At 43.0% G+C, this 20381-nt stretch overlaps 1 protein-coding gene across 8 annotated transcripts in view; it reads right to left on the bottom strand.

The window, feature by feature from the left end:
- Positions 1 to 20381, bottom strand: part of CADM1 (cell adhesion molecule 1) — a 285550-nt gene that overhangs the window by 3836 nt on the left and 261333 nt on the right. For 4 of the 8 annotated variants that reach the window (XM_083481086.1, XM_083481081.1, XM_083481083.1 and 1 more), the window contains one exon: positions 400 to 531. In XM_083481086.1, the coding sequence (XP_083337212.1) occupies positions 400 to 531 (132 nt within the window). Of the gene's footprint in view, positions 1 to 399; positions 532 to 6127; positions 11550 to 11935; positions 13473 to 19753; positions 20359 to 20381 lie in introns of those variants that run through there. The other 4 variants (XM_083481080.1, XM_083481082.1, XR_014520381.1 and 1 more) reach the window with 3 other exon arrangements.

The following is a 20381-nucleotide window of genomic DNA, read 5'->3' as shown; positions in this document are numbered from 1 at the left end:
AACACCCATTAACATTCATAGGAGCACCTAAGGAACAAATGCACAACATGTTCAAATCAGAGTGAGGGCACTGCCTCCTTCTTCTGAACTTTGTGAAGTCATCTGCCTGGGCTTCCTGACAATCCCATACAGAGAATGAGAGCACTGGTTCCTCACTCTGATTTGAACTTGTGCGATACCTGTTTGGCTGGACTTTCTCAGGAAGAGCCACCTTTTAAAAAACAGCAGCCAGGTGACAGATTAGGGAAAGCAGGAGCTGCAAACAGGCACCAAGCGGCTCGTTCTCTCGCATGCAAAACTCTCAACAGGTGATGGCTGTGAGGTGCGTATAGACTCCTCCTCTCCATTTTTGTAGGGTGGGTGGGGGAGTTCAGTTAAGCCCCACTCTTGCCGATTTACCTTTGTGTCTTGCAAAGTACCGTCCCAGAATGATAAGGAGACAGAGCATCGCAAAGACCACCACGGCCACGACTCCACCGATCACGGCATGGTCCACAGCGGTGATGGCACTTTCCTCACCTGCTCGGGAATCTGCCACAATTAGAAAACAGTAAGTATTAATATCCGTAATAATGGCCACTTGCAAATCAGGGCAACCCTCCTCCACTTCCATCTGGGTTTTTATGTGAGTGTGTGTGGCTTTTTGGTTTTGTTTCTTTTAACAAGGGGGGAAAATAGGAGTACCCAGGCAAGTCAGCTCAGGCAGAAGAACAAGCAACCCAGCCTAGTCGGCTCACCCAGAGCAGCAATAAGACACATTTCCAAATGCAGTGGGCAAGTCAAGATGGGCAAAGCTGGGGCAAGGGGAGAGGAAGGAAGCACATGGAGCCCTGAATCGTTTTGGTTGTTGTTGTTGCAAAAACTTCCACGCCGATGTCCCCAGCACTTAACCCAGATGATGTCATCTCAAATAACCATTTACACAGCCAAACTGTGCATGCAAAAAAAGAAAAAAAAAGGGGGGGGACGGAAAGGAAAAAAGGGGACCCTGTTCTCAAATTGCTGTCTGACTCAAGGAGAAAACACTTCCGAAACCTAGCCTGATAATTTCAAATTCTGTGGATGTTGATCCCCTCCGCAAGATTTCTCTGAAATGAAGATAGCAAGCAATCATGACATGCTTCTTTATTTTATTTATTTAACAACTTGCCACACAATTAATTTGTTTTTATAAGCTGCTGCTCCCTCCCTCCCTCCCTCCACCTGGAGAGGAGGAAGGACTTGCGCGGCTGGGGAGAAATCCCACAACGAACCCGGAATGAGCGATGGCTGTGTAAAATTAATGTATAGCAATGTAAACAATTTTAATTTAAGAATGCAGCTACAACAGCCCTGGCTGCAATTCCAATGGCAACCGAGATTTATAATGTAGTAAAAAACAATTATTCTCTCGTTGATTAATACATTAACATTTTGGAATGGAAGCTAAAACCATTGTCGCCGCCCCCCCTTTTTTTATTGAGTTCAACTGTGACACCTCCATTAAAATGATTTACTGGCCATCCCTTACAATTTAAGCACAGCAGCAGCAACAGAAACGGTAAAATTCTTTTAACTTTACATGATTTGTGAAGTCATATGTGAAGGATTTACCATTTAAATCTTTCACTACAAGAAGCATACAGCCAATAAATCTGCCCTTCCACCCCCCGCAGCTGCCCAGGCACCTAAGAGAAATGCGTTTCACCAGGAAGAGCGAGTGTGCAAATTCCAGTCAATTTTTTAAGAAAGATTTATCTCAGCCTCTCTCCAAAGAACAGAGTCAATCTCTGAAGCCTCCACCTCTAATAATATTTGAAGTTTATCGATCAAGTGTACAGATCCGTGACAGCTAAAGGTAATGGTGCTCTTTGGAGGCGAGACCTGATACAATGCTTGCAGCAGGGGCTGGGAATTTATGCTTCCCATTGATATTTCCAATTCTGCTCCAAGATTAAGCACCAAAGGATGTAAGTAAATAACTCGTGACTGAGAGCGCTGTAAAACGGTTTAATTAAAAACAGTTTCAATTAGGAGAAGGGTCCTTCAGAGCGTTCCTCGCTGCTGCCGCCGCCGCCGCCACCTTTCAAACCGCAAAGAGGAAAAACCGAGGTTCACGTCGGGGCATCAAGAAGTGGGCTAAGGTCAGCAGCAGTCCACCACACACGGTTACCGTGCAACTCAAGGGCCCTGCGCACTGTCAATGGAGGATGAGCATCTGGCAAGCTTGCGAGTCCGCACAAAACAGGACCACAACCACTGCTCTGCTGGGAGCCAGGTAAAAGTGCTCTTTGGCAATGCACCCTATGAGTTCAGCTCTGCATTACGAGTTTCTTTTGGGACAGCTCTTGTGTCACTTGCCTGCCGGATGTTTAACTAAGGTCCCAAGACTCCATTCCCCAGGAAAGCCCAAAAGGCGAATCATGGAGAGGGTGCAAACTGGTTTGCATGACCATCTCCTGTAAATGGCAGGTAGACTGCATAAGGCATCTCTTAATATACGGGAAGAAGAGGATGCTCCAGATTATCTCTCGTTTCCGGGGGAGCGGTGTTTATGCAGGGTCGAAATGTGGCCCAGAGGCAGAGCCTCAGTAGGACAGCTCTTAAGAACAAGTTTCTCAAGGAGGAGAATGAACAAATCCCAAATGGCCAAATAGCTTCAGATCACAAGGGAAATTGCAGTTCTTCCATAATACCAGGATCCGGAGTAAGGAAACATTTATTTTAAAAAATTGCGCATGAATATTTAAATGAGAAAGATATTTTAATGCTTCCCACAATTAACAGGCTTATCGTGTTGCTTGATCAACAATCACATTCCCAGTGTCTCTGTGATCACAGCTTGACTCAGCTGGCAGCATCTTGTCATAACTGTTCTATGCTACTGAGCTACCAAGGGAAGGTCTAAATCCGTGTGAAATTAAAGATGCTATCACATTCTGGTAAGATCTGGTTCCGCCTGTCCTGTCCCCATGGATTTTCAGGTGGAGTCACCAAAATTTCCAGGGAAATGGTACAAGCAGAGCACACAGGCAAAAATTCAACCCCTGACCTGCCAGCTGGGAAGTTGCAGGTTTCTCAATGGGTCTATGTCCCCAACCTTAAAGGGCTTTTATTTCTGTGGTTGCTCCCACCAATTCCAAAGCCCTCTACAGAATACATAGAAGCATTGTTTAGAGACCCTTCTGACATTAGGATGATCTTGAGTGATGTTAGGGAAAACAATAAAAGGCTCTTTGCACAGTGCCTGGAGAGAATACATCCTTTTCTGCCAAGGTTGTCCACTGCAGATGGGACACACATGGGGGGGGGGCAACAAAACTACGGGCACCGCAGCTGATATACACCCGGCGCAGCTGAAGTGACAGTTTCTGGCATTCGGTTGATTTACGCCAGTTGAGCATCTGTCCCGCAACAGACCAACTGAAATATTGTGTCAATGTCACTCACTTGCCAAGCTCTCGTGGCTGCTGTTCAATTTGCAATTAAGTCAACAGCAGTAGCTCCTCATCTAGCCTGTTGTTCCCCAAAGAAGCCTGTGTGCCGCTTACCACACGCTTTTGGCCAGCCGAGTTTATTAAATGCGATTCCTTCCGCTGGGATCTGCACTCACATTTTTCTTAATTATTTCTACGAAAACAGAAGCTTTGCAGAGTGCACGCTCCAAGTTTATTTTATTTTGTGCATGGCTAAGTATCCTGTCTTTGAGGGTACATGTTAATTAAAAATTAACTACAGTGTGTAGAGGATGCTCGGTGCTTGCAAGCCAATGAGCATTGCACCTGTGGAAGACAGTCAAGAGTGCCTTCCTCACCTTAAAGGATAACAAGCCCATGCTTCCTCTATTAGATCATCAAACGAGGGGAGCCGTTCCTTTTCAAGTCAGTTTGCAGATGTTATTCTACGGAAGGCTTGCTAACATTGATCAATATTTGAGTTTCATTTCAGTCTGAATGCCCCCACTTCTGCACTGCATCCTAGGGAAGGATTCCTGGACCTCGACCCCTTACTTGTGCCTTTACAACAGTCTCTGCCCTGAAGACAGAAGACTTCTTCACTCTTTGAAGGGCACAAGAGTCTGATACCAATTCCAACTCTGGTCTCATTCACAAGCCACAAGTCACAAGTCATTTGCTTGCTTTTTAAAGACTGTTCAAAGGCACTCTTAGATCTACTGTAATTAAAGGAGAGCAGGAAAACTCAATCTATGTATATAGCAGAGGTGGTGGTCTATGGCTTGTTGACCTTAACGGTGGGAGATTCACACTGCAGAAAAACTTTGTTGCAAACAGAAGTTGTCCAGTTGTCTGATTCTTTAGGGACGCTCCCACATCCTCTTCCGCAAACCACCTCTCTTGGGCGCTGGAAGCTGGAGAAGAGATGCCACATCTGCAGAAAGGCACCCACCTCGCATCTCTTCTTAGACTTCTACTTCTCTGCAGTCTCTAAGCGCATTTTGGTTGGTTATCCATTTTTAGGAGAAAAGCAAAAGCCTCAGGGACATTTTATGCTTGCAATTTAGATTTTTTAAAAAAAAAGAAAGAAAGAAGGAAAATGCAAAGATTAGATTTGACTTCGTATACCCGAGTGATTTCTGAAGTTAAAAAAACAAAAACCCACAAAAAAAACACTGTGCTACCAGCTGGTGGTCTCTGCTGGCTGGGGTGCAATACTGGAATGAGCCTTGCTATTTTTAGATGCTTCTGGAAGCAAATCAATTTTTTTTTTATTTCAAAGTGTCACAAGATATTAGATCAGGCGTTTTCACTTCTTTATGTAACACTTTTCCTTTGAAGTCTTCCAAGTGCCAAAAAAAAAAAAAGTATCCCCAGCTGAAATAGAGATTTATCTGCTTATCGAGCTGGCAATTTAAAAAGTTACAATCTACAAACCCAGACGTACAGCAGCCCTGCAGAAATGACACGTGTGAAGCAGGACATGGAATTAAGAGACACACAAAGGACGGCATAGTGCAGAGTTTTCTGCTGGCTGAGATAATCTTTTTGCTTTGCAGAAATTCTGTATGTAAAGTTAACGGCTAATTGTAAAAGCAAACTCACAGTGACCATTAGATGTTATAGCATGCCCCAACTCAGCCCATCATGTGTTTGTGTTTGCATATGCAATGTGTGTGTGTGTGTGTGTGTGTGTGTGTGTGTGTGTGTGTGTCATTGACTATCGACCTGTGCCAGAACCAGTGGTAGGAGTGGGGGTGTGACGGATTTGCTTTGCAAACAAATATTGACCTTAAAAGTAAGTGTCAGCTGAAATGGTTGCCCCAGTTAACATTGTCTCTTTAGTTAAAGAGTGAAGCGGGGAGGGGGGGAGGGGGGGAGTCACCGGTACAGTACTGAAGAGGGACAAGCTAGATGGCAGGCTCTGACAAAACGCCACATTATTTGCTAATCCTAATGTGTTATTCTTCCTTAAGATTTGCTTTTCTCAGCAGCAATTCAATTACAGATGCTACAAATCCTTCTGACATGTAATTCCCTCTTGTCAGAGAGAGCAGTAAACGTATATACATGTACAGCTTTTCCATTAAGATGTTAATATACATTGGGGCACGCCGGCCTTTCCTCCAAGGAGCCTCCGGAAAGGTGGGCGAAGGAGAAATGGAACTGCGGAAGCAGGCTGGCTCCCAAATGCATAGGGTCAAGTTGTACAGGTGCTCAAATTACAGGGGGCAGAGCGGGCTCACTCTCCCCATAACTGTTCTGAAGATCCTGTAACTACACTGTTTTGTTTTTTACAAAGACCTACTAGGCTGGGAATGATTTGGCTAGAGTGAATGGGCAAGTTGGGTTGGGGGGGGGATGTTGATTTCACTGAGACCCCCTACCTTTGCTGCTGCAGCCTGAACATTGAACACTGGCCAGTACTGCAAGAGGTCATGATACCAGCAGAAGTGCCTGTACAGTGTTGGCAACAAGACTCAAGAGCTGCTGCTCTTCAAAAGAGAATTTTTCCCCATTGCAATAGCACAACTGCAGAAATGCTACCTGCACTGTTCGAGCAATGCACCTCTGAAAACCAGTTCCTGGAAATCACAAGTGGGGAGAGTGTTGCTTGTGGGCCTGACTGGCTGTTATGAGAGGAGTGCTTTGAGTTTGACTCATTTGCAAGTTTGCAAATTCCTGCCTTAAACACTTGCACCCTATCTGCTGCTTTTATATTTGCCCTAGAATGCTTCAAATAAGTGAATTCATCTCCTGCCAGTGAGAGCCCAACACAAGCCTGGCATTCTCAAAAAATGTGGATTGGCAGGATGTTAGGCTTTCAGAGAGAGAGAGAGAGAGGGAAAAAACATTAAAACTAAATGGCACTTCAATTAAAAAAGAGAATTCATACATCCACTTCCCCAAATATCTACAGAAGGAAGCAACATTCACCATAAATTCATAGCGTATTGATTTGACTTGGGACATTGACAGTTTATTCATGTGTGATGTGTAAAATCAGATCTCCAGGTCTAATGTAAGTGTTGATATTTGAAAAGCAGTTAAATGAAAATTAGCTGTTCCTAATCTTATTTAGCCATGCAATTTTACTTGGTTTCCCAATATTTTAGCAAATAAAATTCTGGCAATTACCCTGCGTAAAAGAGACACTTGATGCTTAGAACAAACTGTTTTGAAGTTACCTATGCATGCTCCAAATGATGCAGACATCCTAACAGATTATATGTCAACTTTGTTAAGATACGCATCAAATCTGCCTGACTGGGACTTGACCTAAATAAAAATATTACATAACATACAAAAAAAATAGAGAGCGAATGAAGCTTTGGGGCGGGCTTAATGGCCTATTATGGAGAACAACCTCACACTTGCATCTTCCTTGGGAACAGGGCTAGAGTAGCCATTATGCAAAGTGCTTCCCATGGAAGCTTCAGGCTTGGCAGGGGTCATGCAACATGAAGTTTCCATGCTCTTGTTCCCTCTGGAGTCGAAGGCATGCAGATTGAACATGGGCCTCAGAGAGCCAGCGCTTTCTGAAATGGGTATTTATTGGGGTGGGATAAGCCTACAAGAGACAAGAGCCCTGTTGGACCACATCTATCTAGTGCAGCATCCTATTCTCACAACAGCCAACCACATGTTTGTGGGAAGCCCACAGAGCAGGACCTTAGTGCAGCATCACTCGTCTCATCTGTGATTCCCACCAAGTGGTATTCACAGGCCCATTGCAGCCAACAGTGGACAGAGAACTTGGCCACTGTGGCTAAGAGCCTCTATCCTCAATGTCTTCTTTTAAAGCTGCCATTATATCTGGTTGAAGCTAATTCCACATTTTAACAATGTGCTGTCTAAAGAAGTACTTTCTAATGTCTGTCCAGAATCTTCCACCATCCAGTTTCATTGGATTAAGTATTCATGAAACCCAATTTTGCCATGCCCTGCATCATCATACACACCTCTAGCACATACCCTCTTGCTTGCCTTTTCTCTACACTAAAAAGCCCCAGATGTTGTAAGCTTTTCATAGGGGAGTTGCTTCATTCCAGTTATCATTTTTGCTGAGCCTCTTCCAGCTCTTCAATATCCTTTCTCAGGAGTGGCAACCAGAACTGTACATAGTATTCCAAGCGTGGGTGCACCACAGATTTGTAGAATAGCATTATGATACCAGCAGTTTTATTTTCAATTCCTTTCCTAATGATCCCTAACATGGAAGTCACCCTTTTCACAGCAGCCAACAGCTATCAACTATGACCCCAATGTCTCATTCCTAGTCAGTCAGGGCCAATTCAGACCCTGTGAGCATATGTGTGAAATTAGGGTATTTTTTGCCTCAATGTGCATCACTTTAGACTTACTTGCACTGAAGAGCAATTGCTATTTTACTGCCCATTGACCCGCTTCAGGGAGATCCTTTTGGATCTCCTCAAAATCCCTTTTTGTTTTTGCCCCCAGTAAAACTTGGCTACCTCCCTGCTCACCCCAAGTCTAGATCATTCATGCACAAGTTAGAAAGCACAGGCTAGATGGGCAGGCAGCTGTTGAGCTCAGCAGCTGGGTCAAAGCCTTCCTCTGAACTCTTAACTTTCCAATCATTTTCAACTTCCTTCTTTGTGGGCTGCTCTAGCTCTGGCAGCAGGGTACTCAATACATTGAAGCTTCTATTTTTTTAATACCTGGGGCACAATAGAAGAAAAGTACTTAAGGAACCCCAGACACAGGATGCTTTATTGCTATGATTTAACACATTTGCTCCACGGGGTCTTGTTTTCTTGCTCCTTGTTTAACTTTTGTGTGTGTGTGACTAAGTTATGTAGACAAAGGTAATAAAACACTCTATTTGCAAAGGGGGGGGGGAGCCAATGCTATACTAGCAAGCCTGAATTTTCTGCCGTGCACATTTTTGCTATAAAACCAAAGGGCTGATAGATCTCTTCTGTGTGGGCTCAGCATGACTGTTAATTTCGGCACATTTCGATTTAAGGCTCCCTCCTACATAAGTTTTAAAGCTCCACCATTTCTAAAGGGGAATGAATTTTTAATACTATGATGATTCCACCACATACGTACACATACCCGTGTGCATCTATAAATGCTTTGCTTAATGCTGCCAGGTGATTTATCTTTAGACATCACCGTGGAGAAGGTGTTTTATTTCAAAATTTGTAAGGGAAGCCATGGAAATCAAGCTTTGGTTCAAGGACCTTGGCATCAGCTTTTGCCTATATTGGAACTGAATTTACCTGTGAAACAACAGACCATAAGGGCTGATATGCTGGACCAGATGTCCTATGAGGACTTGTCTCCTCTGGGAACTCCTCTTGGAAAGCCCACTTTGGACATCATCAATTAAGAACTCCAAGGTTGGAAGTTTGATCCCCATATGGGAATGCTGCATGTTCTTGGATTGTAGGGAGTTGGACTAAATGATCCGTGGGGCTCCTTCCAACTCTGTAATTCTATGATAATCCTGAGCCCACCCTGCCAAAATCCCTAGATAATTACCCCCCCCCCCAATATCTAAAGGGCCCAGCATTTAGCTATTCAACCTCATTGTTCAGGATAAATAGCCATACAGCAAAGCTATCTCTGGCCAATTTGCAAGCAGAGCAACACAACTTGCTTTTTGCAAGAACACAAATCGCATTTGAAAGGAATGGGAGGTGCACCACAAGGAGCTGGGGTTTGGGTGGAGATCAGCACAAGCCACAAAGAGAAAGGGCGTGTGGAGGAAGCTTTTGTTTCTCCAGCACTAGCAGTTATGGAAATATGCACGTTAGATCACAGCCCAATCCATGAAATTTGGAGAAGGCCTCCAGTGGTTCTCTACCTGTGGGCCCCCAGATGTTGGACTACAACTCCCATCATCCCTGAGCTCTGGCCTTGCTAGCTAGGGGTGATGGGAGTTGTAGTTCAACATCATCTGGGGACCCACAGGTTGAGAAAGGCTTTCTTACACTGACAAAGGAGGCTGTGATATTGAGCAGGCATGTGAGAGCTTCAAACGGCACCCAGGTCCGGTCAAGTGAATCGGATTCACTGTGTAAGGACATGCCACGCAAAGTGGCAGAAGGGCTGGTGTCTCTGTCTGCGAATTGCAGGCCATGCTTATGTCCATAATAACCCAGAAAGGTTAAAACCAAGGCCTAGAAGAGCCAGGGACAGACAATATTATTCATTGCCCTAGTTTAGCGTTAAGTGTACTGCACCTATTCTAATTTATTGATGGGCTATTTAAAGCTGGTGTTAACCTGTTTGTCTTGCATTATAATTGAATTTGGTCTCTAATTTAAGTGAGCGAAATTCAAGAAGTTCATCCTTCCTCAATCAATATGTTCCCCTTCAGTGACCCATTTCAAGATAGCTTCATAAAAAATAATGTATTTTGTTTTAATAAATTTAATCGCTATGACAGGTGCTCAATTTTTATTGGCTGCTTCTCTAGGCATCCTTTTGCCAGAGAACAAAGCCATGCTTACAATCAATAGTAATTGATTAATCAGCATCCCCCATGAACAAAGGTGCTAATCAGTTTTTGATTAGTTAATCAAACTACATGGAAGGGCTACACAGGTCCTTTTTGATTGTGCCGTGTTCTACAACACATGTTAGCAGGAGCACAATCTTAAAAATGGGATGTGATCGGCTGGAACATGGTGAATAAATGCAAAGAGATTGCTTCACTTGTGCACAAATGTATGGGTTTGTCACATTACCAAATAAACTGAGGCAAGGAGCAAGAGATGGGATATAGTTTTAATTCTCTTCCTACTCATTCAACCTGACGCTATAAAGAGGAGTTCAAAACATACTTAGAAGTAGAAATACTGGTCAGAATCCAAGAGGAACCTTGGAATGGGGATTATGCTAGAATGCCATCATGCTTTTACACCATCACAATTTGTTTCACGGACGCAGAATGAACCTTTGGATTGCACCCCTCCCATCCCACTTGGTTAGAGCAGTTCAGTGTTGTAGAAAGAGAGGTTAAAACAAGCGACAGGAGGCCTCAATTTGGAAGAACTGTGGGCCTCTGACTGCTTGGGGGAGAGGAGAAATCAGTGCATGAGTCTTATAAAGTGCTATGATGGGCCATGAAAGAATTTCATGAGCAAACCATCAAGCCAAGCCAATCTGGATTTGTAGCCTGGTGTCAAACAATGAAGAGGAAGGTCCCTCATGTTTGCCATTGTGCGTGACCCAATCTGCAATTTTATGCAGCCAAAACAGACCCCACTCTCAACATATATTTCAACTAGGGTTGCCATATTTCAAAAAGCAAAATCCCCGACTCCAAAATTCAGCTCTTTTTTTGGGGAACAAACCCAGATTGCTGAGCTTTTTGGGGAAACCTAACCCAAAAATACTGATTTTAGATTTTTTGAGCTGTTTCCATTGCTTTTCCTATCACATTGACATACAGTACAGCCAGTTCAGCAAAATTCCCCCAATGCCATTTTTGCACTCAAAAACCAGGACATGTCAGTAATTTTCCGGATGTATGGCTAGCCTATTTCAGCTTTGAGTGAGTTTCATCCTATCTGCTGTTATTGCTGTATTTGAGGGTTGTAATATGTGAACAGCTGTGGTATCCCCCCCCCCACAAAAGTAGTATACAAAAGACAGCAACAATAAAAACAATAAATAATGGGGGAAAGATTGAACCTTTTGGGACAGTGTCATTATCAGATTGGTAAGAGGCGACATGAAAGAAAATTATTTTAAGATACCTTATCAGAGAAACCACAGAGGTTATTTAAAACCTGTCCAGTGTTAACAATTGTTGAGAGCTCTGTTAAGGCAGATTTTATGCATATGTTTTGTTTCTGCCTGTACCAACTAAAATTTCAGAATACAGTTCTGGACAGAATTAAATAAAATGCAGTTTATAGTACCTTGCTAAATCCAAAGATAATTCTTTAGGGATATTTAAGAGGATGGCTTGAAACTGCTGCTTTAGAACTGTTATTTAATTTATTTGCTGCTGCAAAATTTGATAAAAAATGGTCTCTGTTGATATAATTTGAACAAAAAATGTCAAGGTAAAATACAGTTTTGTATTTTCGTTCAAATGCAATTATTGGTTCTGTTCTCATTTTATACAGCCAACTAGATGCAGGGACGCGGACTTAGAAAAAATATTGGGGGGGGGCCCGGGAAAGCTCATGAATAATAAATAAGCTCATGAATATGCAAATAAAGTGGCTCCGTCCCTAAATAGGGCAAGCCACGCCCCCCCAGCCAGCCGATTGGCTGGCTGGGAGGTGTGGCCAGTCGGGATTCCCCTGTTCTCGCGGGATTTCCGGCAGTGCCTCCGATTAGGGCGCGCGGCTGGCTGGCTGGCGAAGGAGCAGGTGGGGAGGAGGCGGGGGACGGCGGCGGCGCTCTGCTGGAAGGGCGCCCGCCCGAGATTATTGGGGGGGCTGAGCCCCCCCCAAAAAATTTTTTGAGGGGGCTCGAGCCCCCTCAAGCCCCATGGAGTCGGCGCCTATGACTAGATGCTTCTATCAATTACTACTACTATTACTACTACTACTACTAATATTGCTATTTATATCCTGCCCATCCTTTCAAAGGAGAACAGGGTGGCAAACACACGTGATAAAACAATCAAAACATCTAACAATTGGTTCCTACACAGGTAAAAATCCAACATTTCTTATGTTATTCACCTTTATAATTTATGTTGTAACTGTTGATCTTTTTTATTTCTGCCACTTATGAGTTTTTATTAGTAATATCAGTTCTGTCAATCCCTTCCCCCCTTTTGGTTCTATAGGTATTTTTTAAGATTACCTTAAAAAACAAAAAGCAGATCTGCCAACACAGGATTCATTTCATGCTGTGAGTATCAGTGGAATACACAGCTATGGATTTTTTTTAATAGCACAAACTCCTCTCCATGTCTCCAGTCAACAGTGTAATTTCCGTCTTAGTACAGTATACATCTCTTATGTCAAAATGGAAACACATTTTATCCATTATAAAATATAGGCCATATAAACCCCAGCCCTGTATGCTCCCTGAAGAAAATGGCATATCCAAACAAACACTACGGTTGCCTGAACCCTAACTTCTCAATCGGAAAAAAGGGCCGAGCCTTAACTTGGATTAGTTAAATCTCCATTAGATCTCCACTATGGGAATGTGGAGAGCAAATCTCCACTCACTTGTGGGCTCTTGGACAAAACACCAGTCAAATTCAAAGGGCTGTTGAGAAGGTAAGAATGGGGTAACCCCCATGTATACTGCCTTGAGTCGAATGGGGCAGGGGAAGGGACAGGATACAACATAGGATAGTAAAATAAGAAGGACTACATCTTTTCCTGGCAAAGATATTCAATCTGCTGTGAAACAAATAAGTAAGGTTGGCATATAATTCATTTAGAGTCTGGTATGCAATGAAATAATTTCCCTCTTCTCTCTGCACTTAAGAGAATCCTGCCACATCCATTTAACAGCAGCACATGACAGAACAGGCAACCCAGAGTCCAAGCAAGGTTGTATTGGAGACACACACCCCTCACCCCTTTTCCCCACACAAACCTGGCATCCTTAAGTGTTTTACAAATGCAACAAAATTTCAACCGAACCGTTCTCTAATTAGGATTCAAAAAAATTATTTCCAGCAACTGAGCTCACAGCAGCTACTAGACAACCTGTAATATAACTCGCGGCGCTCTACGCTCCCATCACCTCCCCCCCTCTCGAGTGCTGCTATACACGTTGGTAAATTCTTGTCCTTATCAAGCGATTGGGAGGAGGAAAAGCCCAACGGCAAGAGGGGAGAGGAGAGGAGCAGCCATTCTGAATAATGGGCCTCTGCATCTGATTAGCTGCGATTCTGCCGCACAGCAATTGCACAATGGATTTTTGTTTCGTTTTGTTTTAAAGCAGCCAGGATGCAAACAAGGTGGAAAGCAAACAAACCCACAGACTGAACAACCACATTGGCTTAACCTAAGAACTAGCCCTTACCTGAGAGATCCCCATAGTCCAGCTCTTCGGCGGAATTTGGCAACTGAGTAAAGCCTTACAAGTAAAAACAAACTCATTTTTCTTTGTGTTCCTCAAGGGATGAGAAAACAAAACACTTAAGAACAGAGGATGAATTTCTCAGGGAAAAGAATAACGAAAGAAGTCAATCCCTCAGCATCTGACAAAAGCTTTTTGCTCAGATTAGCTTGCAAACGAGGCTCTCCAATCAGTTAATATATTTTGGGGTGTTTTTTTGTTTTGTTTTTGCCTCTTTTAAACCAACCAACCAATAGACTGTCAGAAAGATGTCTAGGTCTGCACCATTGAAAACACATGAAACATGAACAAAACATTCAGAAATCACTCATTCATAACTGCATGCAAAAACACGTCCCTCCCCCACCAAACATTAATTGTTAAATTTTCTGTATCACTTTCGTTTACAATTCTTGCTTTGATTATACACACACTTAAAATGCAAACGTTTTTCCAGCTTTTGGTGCACATTCTGGCAATGCTGGCTAAGACAGTCTATTGTCAATGTACAGCAGCCTGCCCCAAACTGGTGCCCTCCAAATATTTTAGATGACAGCTCTCATCAGGCTCAACCAGGATGGCTGTGCTCCCATCAATCCCATTATCACCTAAATGCTCATACTGGCTGTAGCCATTGGGAGTTGCAGTCCAAAATTAAAATTCAAAATCTGAAGGGCACCAGGTTGGGGAGTCAGATTTAGGACTATCTTGAAGTGCTCTTTTCAAAACTACAGCAGCAGCACATGGAGATTGAGAGTTGTTGCATTTAAAAATATTCTGGCGTGATCTGTTTTATGGAAAGCCATCTCAAAGTTGACAATGCAGCGAGGCAGAAACCCCTGCCTGGAACTTTCTTCTCAGCAAAATTGGTTGGCAAAACATGACGTTTGGTTTTTATAGCTGCCACTTTTCAATTTGTTTTTTAAAAAATGATTCATTTGCGGGAAAGTTTGGGTGCTTCTCAGCCAAAGGCTGCAAGGAGATGGCAGTTGATGGAGAAAGCTGGGTGTCACATGAAGTCCCATTGCCTTTTGCTACCGGTGGTGTGTGTTTTTATACCAAAAAACTGCACTGGAGAGAGAAGAGAAGAGCAGCAGCAGCAGCAGCAACAACAACAACAACAATGTGGGAAGAGACTCCTTGACCCTATTCCTACTTGCTGTCTCTTTCCAACAGCAGCCCCCCCCCCCCCCGATTTCTTTCCTACCATGAGGAAGGAGTGTATGAAACATAGATTTAGAGAGGCTGTTTTTGAACTGGGAAATGGCCAGAGGGTAGTAGATGCATGCTCCCCTTATATTGCTCAGGCTGATAGGCTGCAAAGGATAATTGTGATTTTTTAAAAAAAGTGAAGGAAAACACTTTTTCCTCTGTGTAAGACTGATTGCCAATGTAAAACCGGCTTCCAAAACCACCCATTATACAACACAGCACAGTCAAAAAATTAATTTTAAGATGCAGAGTGCCAAGCTACTACTTGCCCAGATTTGAGCTGGTACCTTTCCTCCCAAAATATCTGGGCTGCAGTTGCTGAACTGCTCTGCTAAGATTGAACAGGAGTCTGAATGCTAATCTGAAATAGGTAAGGCTCCGTGGGTAGTTGGGAACGCAGCTTCTGTGATGCTGGAGAAAACACACTGACATTTTACTGTGAAGGAGCCACTATCAATTGTGTCAGCTGCTTTAGCTTGTAAACAATAGCTTGCAGGTGCTTCTGTTAATAGCTAAGCTGTGCACATTCTCATAGCAAAGGAAGAGCTGCTGGCCTTACAAACTTTGATGGAGAATGTCATTTGCAAGTAAAAGAAAGGTGTGTACTAAGCTTCCCTCTCTGAGTGGGTAAGTTTTGTTTTGTTGTGGTCCCCCCCCCACAGGATGCAAAATTCCATGCGCCTGAGGAGGTATAATTATTGTAAATCACGGTAGGCTTTCCTTGCCTAGCTGTAAGGTGAAGAGTGTTCAGGCACACATTTACCTGTACGCCTGAGCTGCGAGTGGCCCTGACTAAGCTATGCCTTCCGCCGGCCACATTAATGAAACTGTCACACACTGCAGCTCTGGGGCTTGTGGGGATACCTTTGCAACTTCATCTCTTTGCAGTTTTTAGGTGGGAATGAATAACTGCTATCTCTTAGGGAGACATCACAGCTCGAGGCTGTGAACTTCCCTAAGGAGGCTTAGCTCACTGCACAAAGATAAAGGGGACCCAGAATTGGTATATTAGTGTATTTGGTTAGTATATTTGCATAAATGTTTGCTTTAGCTTGACTGGAAAAGAATTACGTTGAGATGTATTCACGAAGGCAGCCATAACCCTGGAAAGTCCCACATTAGAGATGCATAGGGAGTCAATTATAAATATCCAAATATAAAGGTCAACCGAACATGGTCCACTGGAAACGTCTCGGGTGCAAGCTCAGTGAAAGAAATGGGATTTTGCTAACAGCACAAGTGTGCCATTGAATGCACATTTGCAACACCTCTTTCCAATCAAGTTGACGCAAGTGTAGCTCCCAGTGAATTGCGCCCATTGTGGAGTCGAGGTGTGTCAGTGTTCACACGTTGCCACTGTTTTTGTCCAGGTTGGGGGGAGTTTGGCTCGAGAAAATATTTGCACTAATGCAGTGTGTCAGCAGCAATCTGATGTGAATTAGGAGCTTCTAACCCGCCCCGCACCCAACCAAATAATTGGGTCTGGATCGTAACTAGATTGTGCATTTGTGTGTAGAGACTGCAGCTGGCTGATAATCACCAAGTCAAGTGGACACTACTGATAAAATTATATGCTGAAGGAAGAAATATTACTGATTAGTGACAACAAACATGCCTTTGAAGCTACTACTGGAATTCAGAAGACTGCATCTCTGGGCCCTAAGGTCACACTTGTAGTACAAGAATGCAAGCTGACTCCTCAAAAGCATCATTTAGAAAGCTATTTTTATCTCCTCCAATCTGTTTCTTTTCAGAGGATTTTCTTCTTTCACTTAAAGAAAACCTTGTTTTCTGAAAAGTAAAAAGGGCAATGCTGAATTTTTTATGAAGCAAATGGTTTTTTATTTCCTCCGCCCACTCCACAAAGGAAACTGATCAGTTCAACCAGTCCATTTATATCAGAATCCCGGTAGACTTAAAAATGTCACCGAATGGCATTCTTAGTAGTCAAGAAACATGAGAACAATTATGTCTTGGTTTCTTCTTATTATACTTCCCATTTGGCTTTTAAAATATTTTATTCTTCATTTTTGATTAGGAAGCATTCCCATTTTCCTGCAAATTCTCTCTCTCTCTCTCTCTCTCTCTCTCTCTCTCTGTGTGTGTGTGTGTGTGTGTGTGAGTGAGAGAGAGAGAGAGAGAGAGAAATGAGAGTTAACTTTCCGACTGCATGCAACTGTTCAGTCACTTGGAATTAAAGAAGCTGGAATCAGTTGCATAAGAACAGCAAGTGTCTAAATACGTACTTGTGTCTAACGGGCACTCTGCTTTCCTTTCCAAGACTTGTATTTGCACAACACAACTGCACACTGCTTCCTAAATTGATTTCCAGAGCAGCAAACACATTTTTAAAAATAAAGAAATAAAATAAGCTTAGAAATACTACTCAAAAGGTCGTCTCATGGATAGGTCTGGAGAACAGTTATGCACTACAAACTTAGTCCAGAGGGGAGTTTAAGGTGCTGAATCATGTCTAGATAACAGTGTGCGATTTGGAAGAATACTGTCCAAAGGCAGGATATAAATCTGAATAAAATGAAATTGACAGAGGGGCATTTTGGAAATCCTTGTTATTATCTAAGTGTTGACTAAATGGGATTGTAAACAATAATCAGACACTGATCCACAGTTGTTTATGTCCATTAAAGTTTGCTATAAATGCTGTGAGTAGCAACACCCCTACTTTATTTACATGATGAATATTAAAGAGAGGAGGGCATTCACCTAAGACAAATTCTGTTCCCTTGTACAGAGAAGCCTTGATTAGTCATGTCTTTCACAACACATTTCTTGAGTTACTCAAGATGGTTCCAGAAGGATAACAGGGTAGGTCAGTGGATACATTTTCTCTGAAGGTAGATGGATATTTTACTGCCACATTTGATAACTGAGGGGCTCAAATAAGATGCATGGTTATATAGTCTAAGCTCACAAGTAAAATTGTTTTAATTTATATTCCAATATATGTATAATTACTGCTTGGACACTTTAATCATAGCAAGTTTCACTCACGATACCCTTCACCCTGTCAGATGCTGGTTAGAGGAGTCCTGCACAATATTTCCCCTAATTATATAGTGAGTTCAATCTCCATTATGGCTGAAAAGATCCCCTAAAGGTAAAGGTAAAGGGACCCCTGGCCATTAGGTCCAGTCGTGACCGACTCTGGGGTTGCGGCCCTCACCTCACTTTATTGGCCAAGGGAACTGGTGTACAAGCAGAGCACAGAAACGCCGTTTACCTTCCCGCCGGAGCGGTACCTGTTTATCTACTTGCACTTTGATGTGCTTTCCAACTGCTAGGTTGGCAGGCAGGGACCGAGCAACGGGAGTTCACCCCGTCGCAGGGATTCAAACAGCCGACCTTCTGATCGGCAAGTCCTAGGCTCTATGGTTTAACCCACAGCGTCACCCCTACTCAGTGCCTAACCAAAAAAAGGAGCAATATAAGTAAGTAAGATGCAAATATAAAATTATTTTACAACTTTATTTTTAAAGAGCATTTGCCTTAAAACAATCCTATTCTCCAAGGAATTTGGAGTAAATTAGTAACCTCTCTTTGATTACATTGTCACCAGGCTGTTGCTCCCCTGCTTCTTTTTATTAATTGGGTTGTTTTTAATAACTGTTTTCTTTTATGTATTATATTTTGTGCTTTGTTGGAAACTACCTTGAGATCACATTGACATGATGAAGGGCTGTCTACAAACTGGAGAAATAACAATAAACAAATGCATTTCCCCTCTGTTTTGCAATGTATATTGAACCATACTATGTCATTCGGAAGCTGGTTTGTCTTGGTCTGTGGCAATGGAAGGTATTGCTTGGAGGCACTAGGTTGTTTAATTTCACACCTCTCTCTTTTATTATTGTGCTTGAAATATGGTTTTTTACTGCTAATTTTTGTATGCAATGGTATTTCTAGTAAAATTTGCAAGGTTTTTGTCCTGAATTTTCATGTCTCTCAGAGGATGAGTAATTGCTCTCCCAGATGAATCTACACAATCTTTAACACTTGCAAAATAAGACCCTGTGCCCTGCTCACATGCACACTTTAGAAGCCAAGATATTTTTTTTTTGGGGGGGGGGAGGTGCCAGTACTGTGTGAGTAAAAAGGTAAAGGTAAAGGGACCCCTGACCATTAGGTCCAGTCGTGACTGACCGACTCTGGGGTTGCGGAGCTCATCTCGCTTTATTGGCCGAGGGAGCCGGCGTACAGCTTTCGGGTCATGTGGCCAGCATGACTAAGCCGCTTCTGGCGAACCAGAGCAGCGCACGGAAATGCCGTTTACCTTCCCGCCGGAGTGGTACCTATTTATCTACTTGCACTTTTGACGTGCTTTCGAACTGCTAGGTTGGCAGGAGCAGGGACCGAGCAACGGGAGCTCACCCCGTCGAATCGCCGACCTTCTGATCAGCAAGTCCTAGGCTCTGTGGTTTAATCCACAGTGCCACCCGCGTCCCATACTGTGTGAGCACAGTCAGTCAGAAAAAAAGTACTGAGCGTACTCACGACAACTTGCCCTCCATCTCTGAACATCTGCATCCAGTGTCCTCATACAGAAGTTAAATACAGCACTGGGGACAAAACTGTACCCAGCTGTACATCACAACGCAAAGACCATGGAGCCAAAACAGCCTCCCAGTTCTACTCTTTGCACATGACCCTGGAGGTAGGAACTGAACCACAGTGCCCATAACAGTGCCCATAAGACCCATCCACAGAGCCAGTCGGTCCCTGAGAATACCATAGTCAATGGTATCAAAAGTCGCTGAGATCAAGAAGCAGAAGCAGTCCCACTCTGCCTGTCCCACTCTTGATATAGGTCATCCACCAGCATGCCAAAAGCTGGTTCAGTCCCAGAATTTGTTCACCTGATATTGCTGCTTAATGTTTTGCTGCTGCCGCCTCTCTTTAATCTGATGACTGTTTTAGTAATGCTTTTTTGTTTTATCATTTGTCATTTTTATCATTTGTCATTTGTTGTTGTGAGTCATACTGCAGGCTGAAAAGTAGCATACAGATGTTTAATTTTTTATATATATAAAAAAATGCTGCAGAAAAATTACACCCATCATCCTGCCATCTTAAATTGCCAGTTATTTATTTCTTATTCTATTGCTGTCACACTTGTGATTTCAAACGTAGCTAGCCAAGATTTTTGCTTGGTGAATATTTTCTTATTGAGCCAATCCTGGACCACGTGAGAAGAGGGCAGAGACAGCACAAACTTCTGGGCTAAGACAAAGGAATAATTGCTGCTTCCAAAAAATAATAGTTTTCAGGCTCTTTAGTGACTGCCGATGCTGTTCCCCTTTGATACTGCTGTGGTTTTTCTCTCTCTTCTATTTCAATAACAGTTATATATATTTTAGCATGTCTTCAGATGTGGGCAGGCTGTTCTACATAGCTTTCTGTTCCATCTGAATGGTTGGGCAGCATGCTTACTTCAGAGGAGCCACAGAGCACTACTTTAGGTTGTGTTGGTGTGGGTGTACAGTCTAACTCACTACGTGGATCCTGCATCCCACTCACTTCCTGGGCTCGTAGGTCTGCTTTATCAACTTTGAAAAAGACATTGATTGCCCATATCTCCCTTGGGATATGTTGCTCCCAGTTTAAATGATATGACTGCTGAAACCCAATCTCCAGACTGAATTGCTGTTGAAAAGATGCTCCATTTGAGATGTCCCTAAAGCAGTGTTTCCCAACCTT

This window comes from Podarcis liolepis, assembly GCF_965112155.1.
Source record: "Podarcis liolepis genome assembly, chromosome: 16".
Taxonomy (NCBI): Eukaryota; Metazoa; Chordata; class Lepidosauria; order Squamata; family Lacertidae; genus Podarcis; species Podarcis liolepis.
The sequence above is the reverse complement of the archived record's forward strand: the minus strand, read 5'-3'. Positions and strand labels throughout refer to the sequence as shown.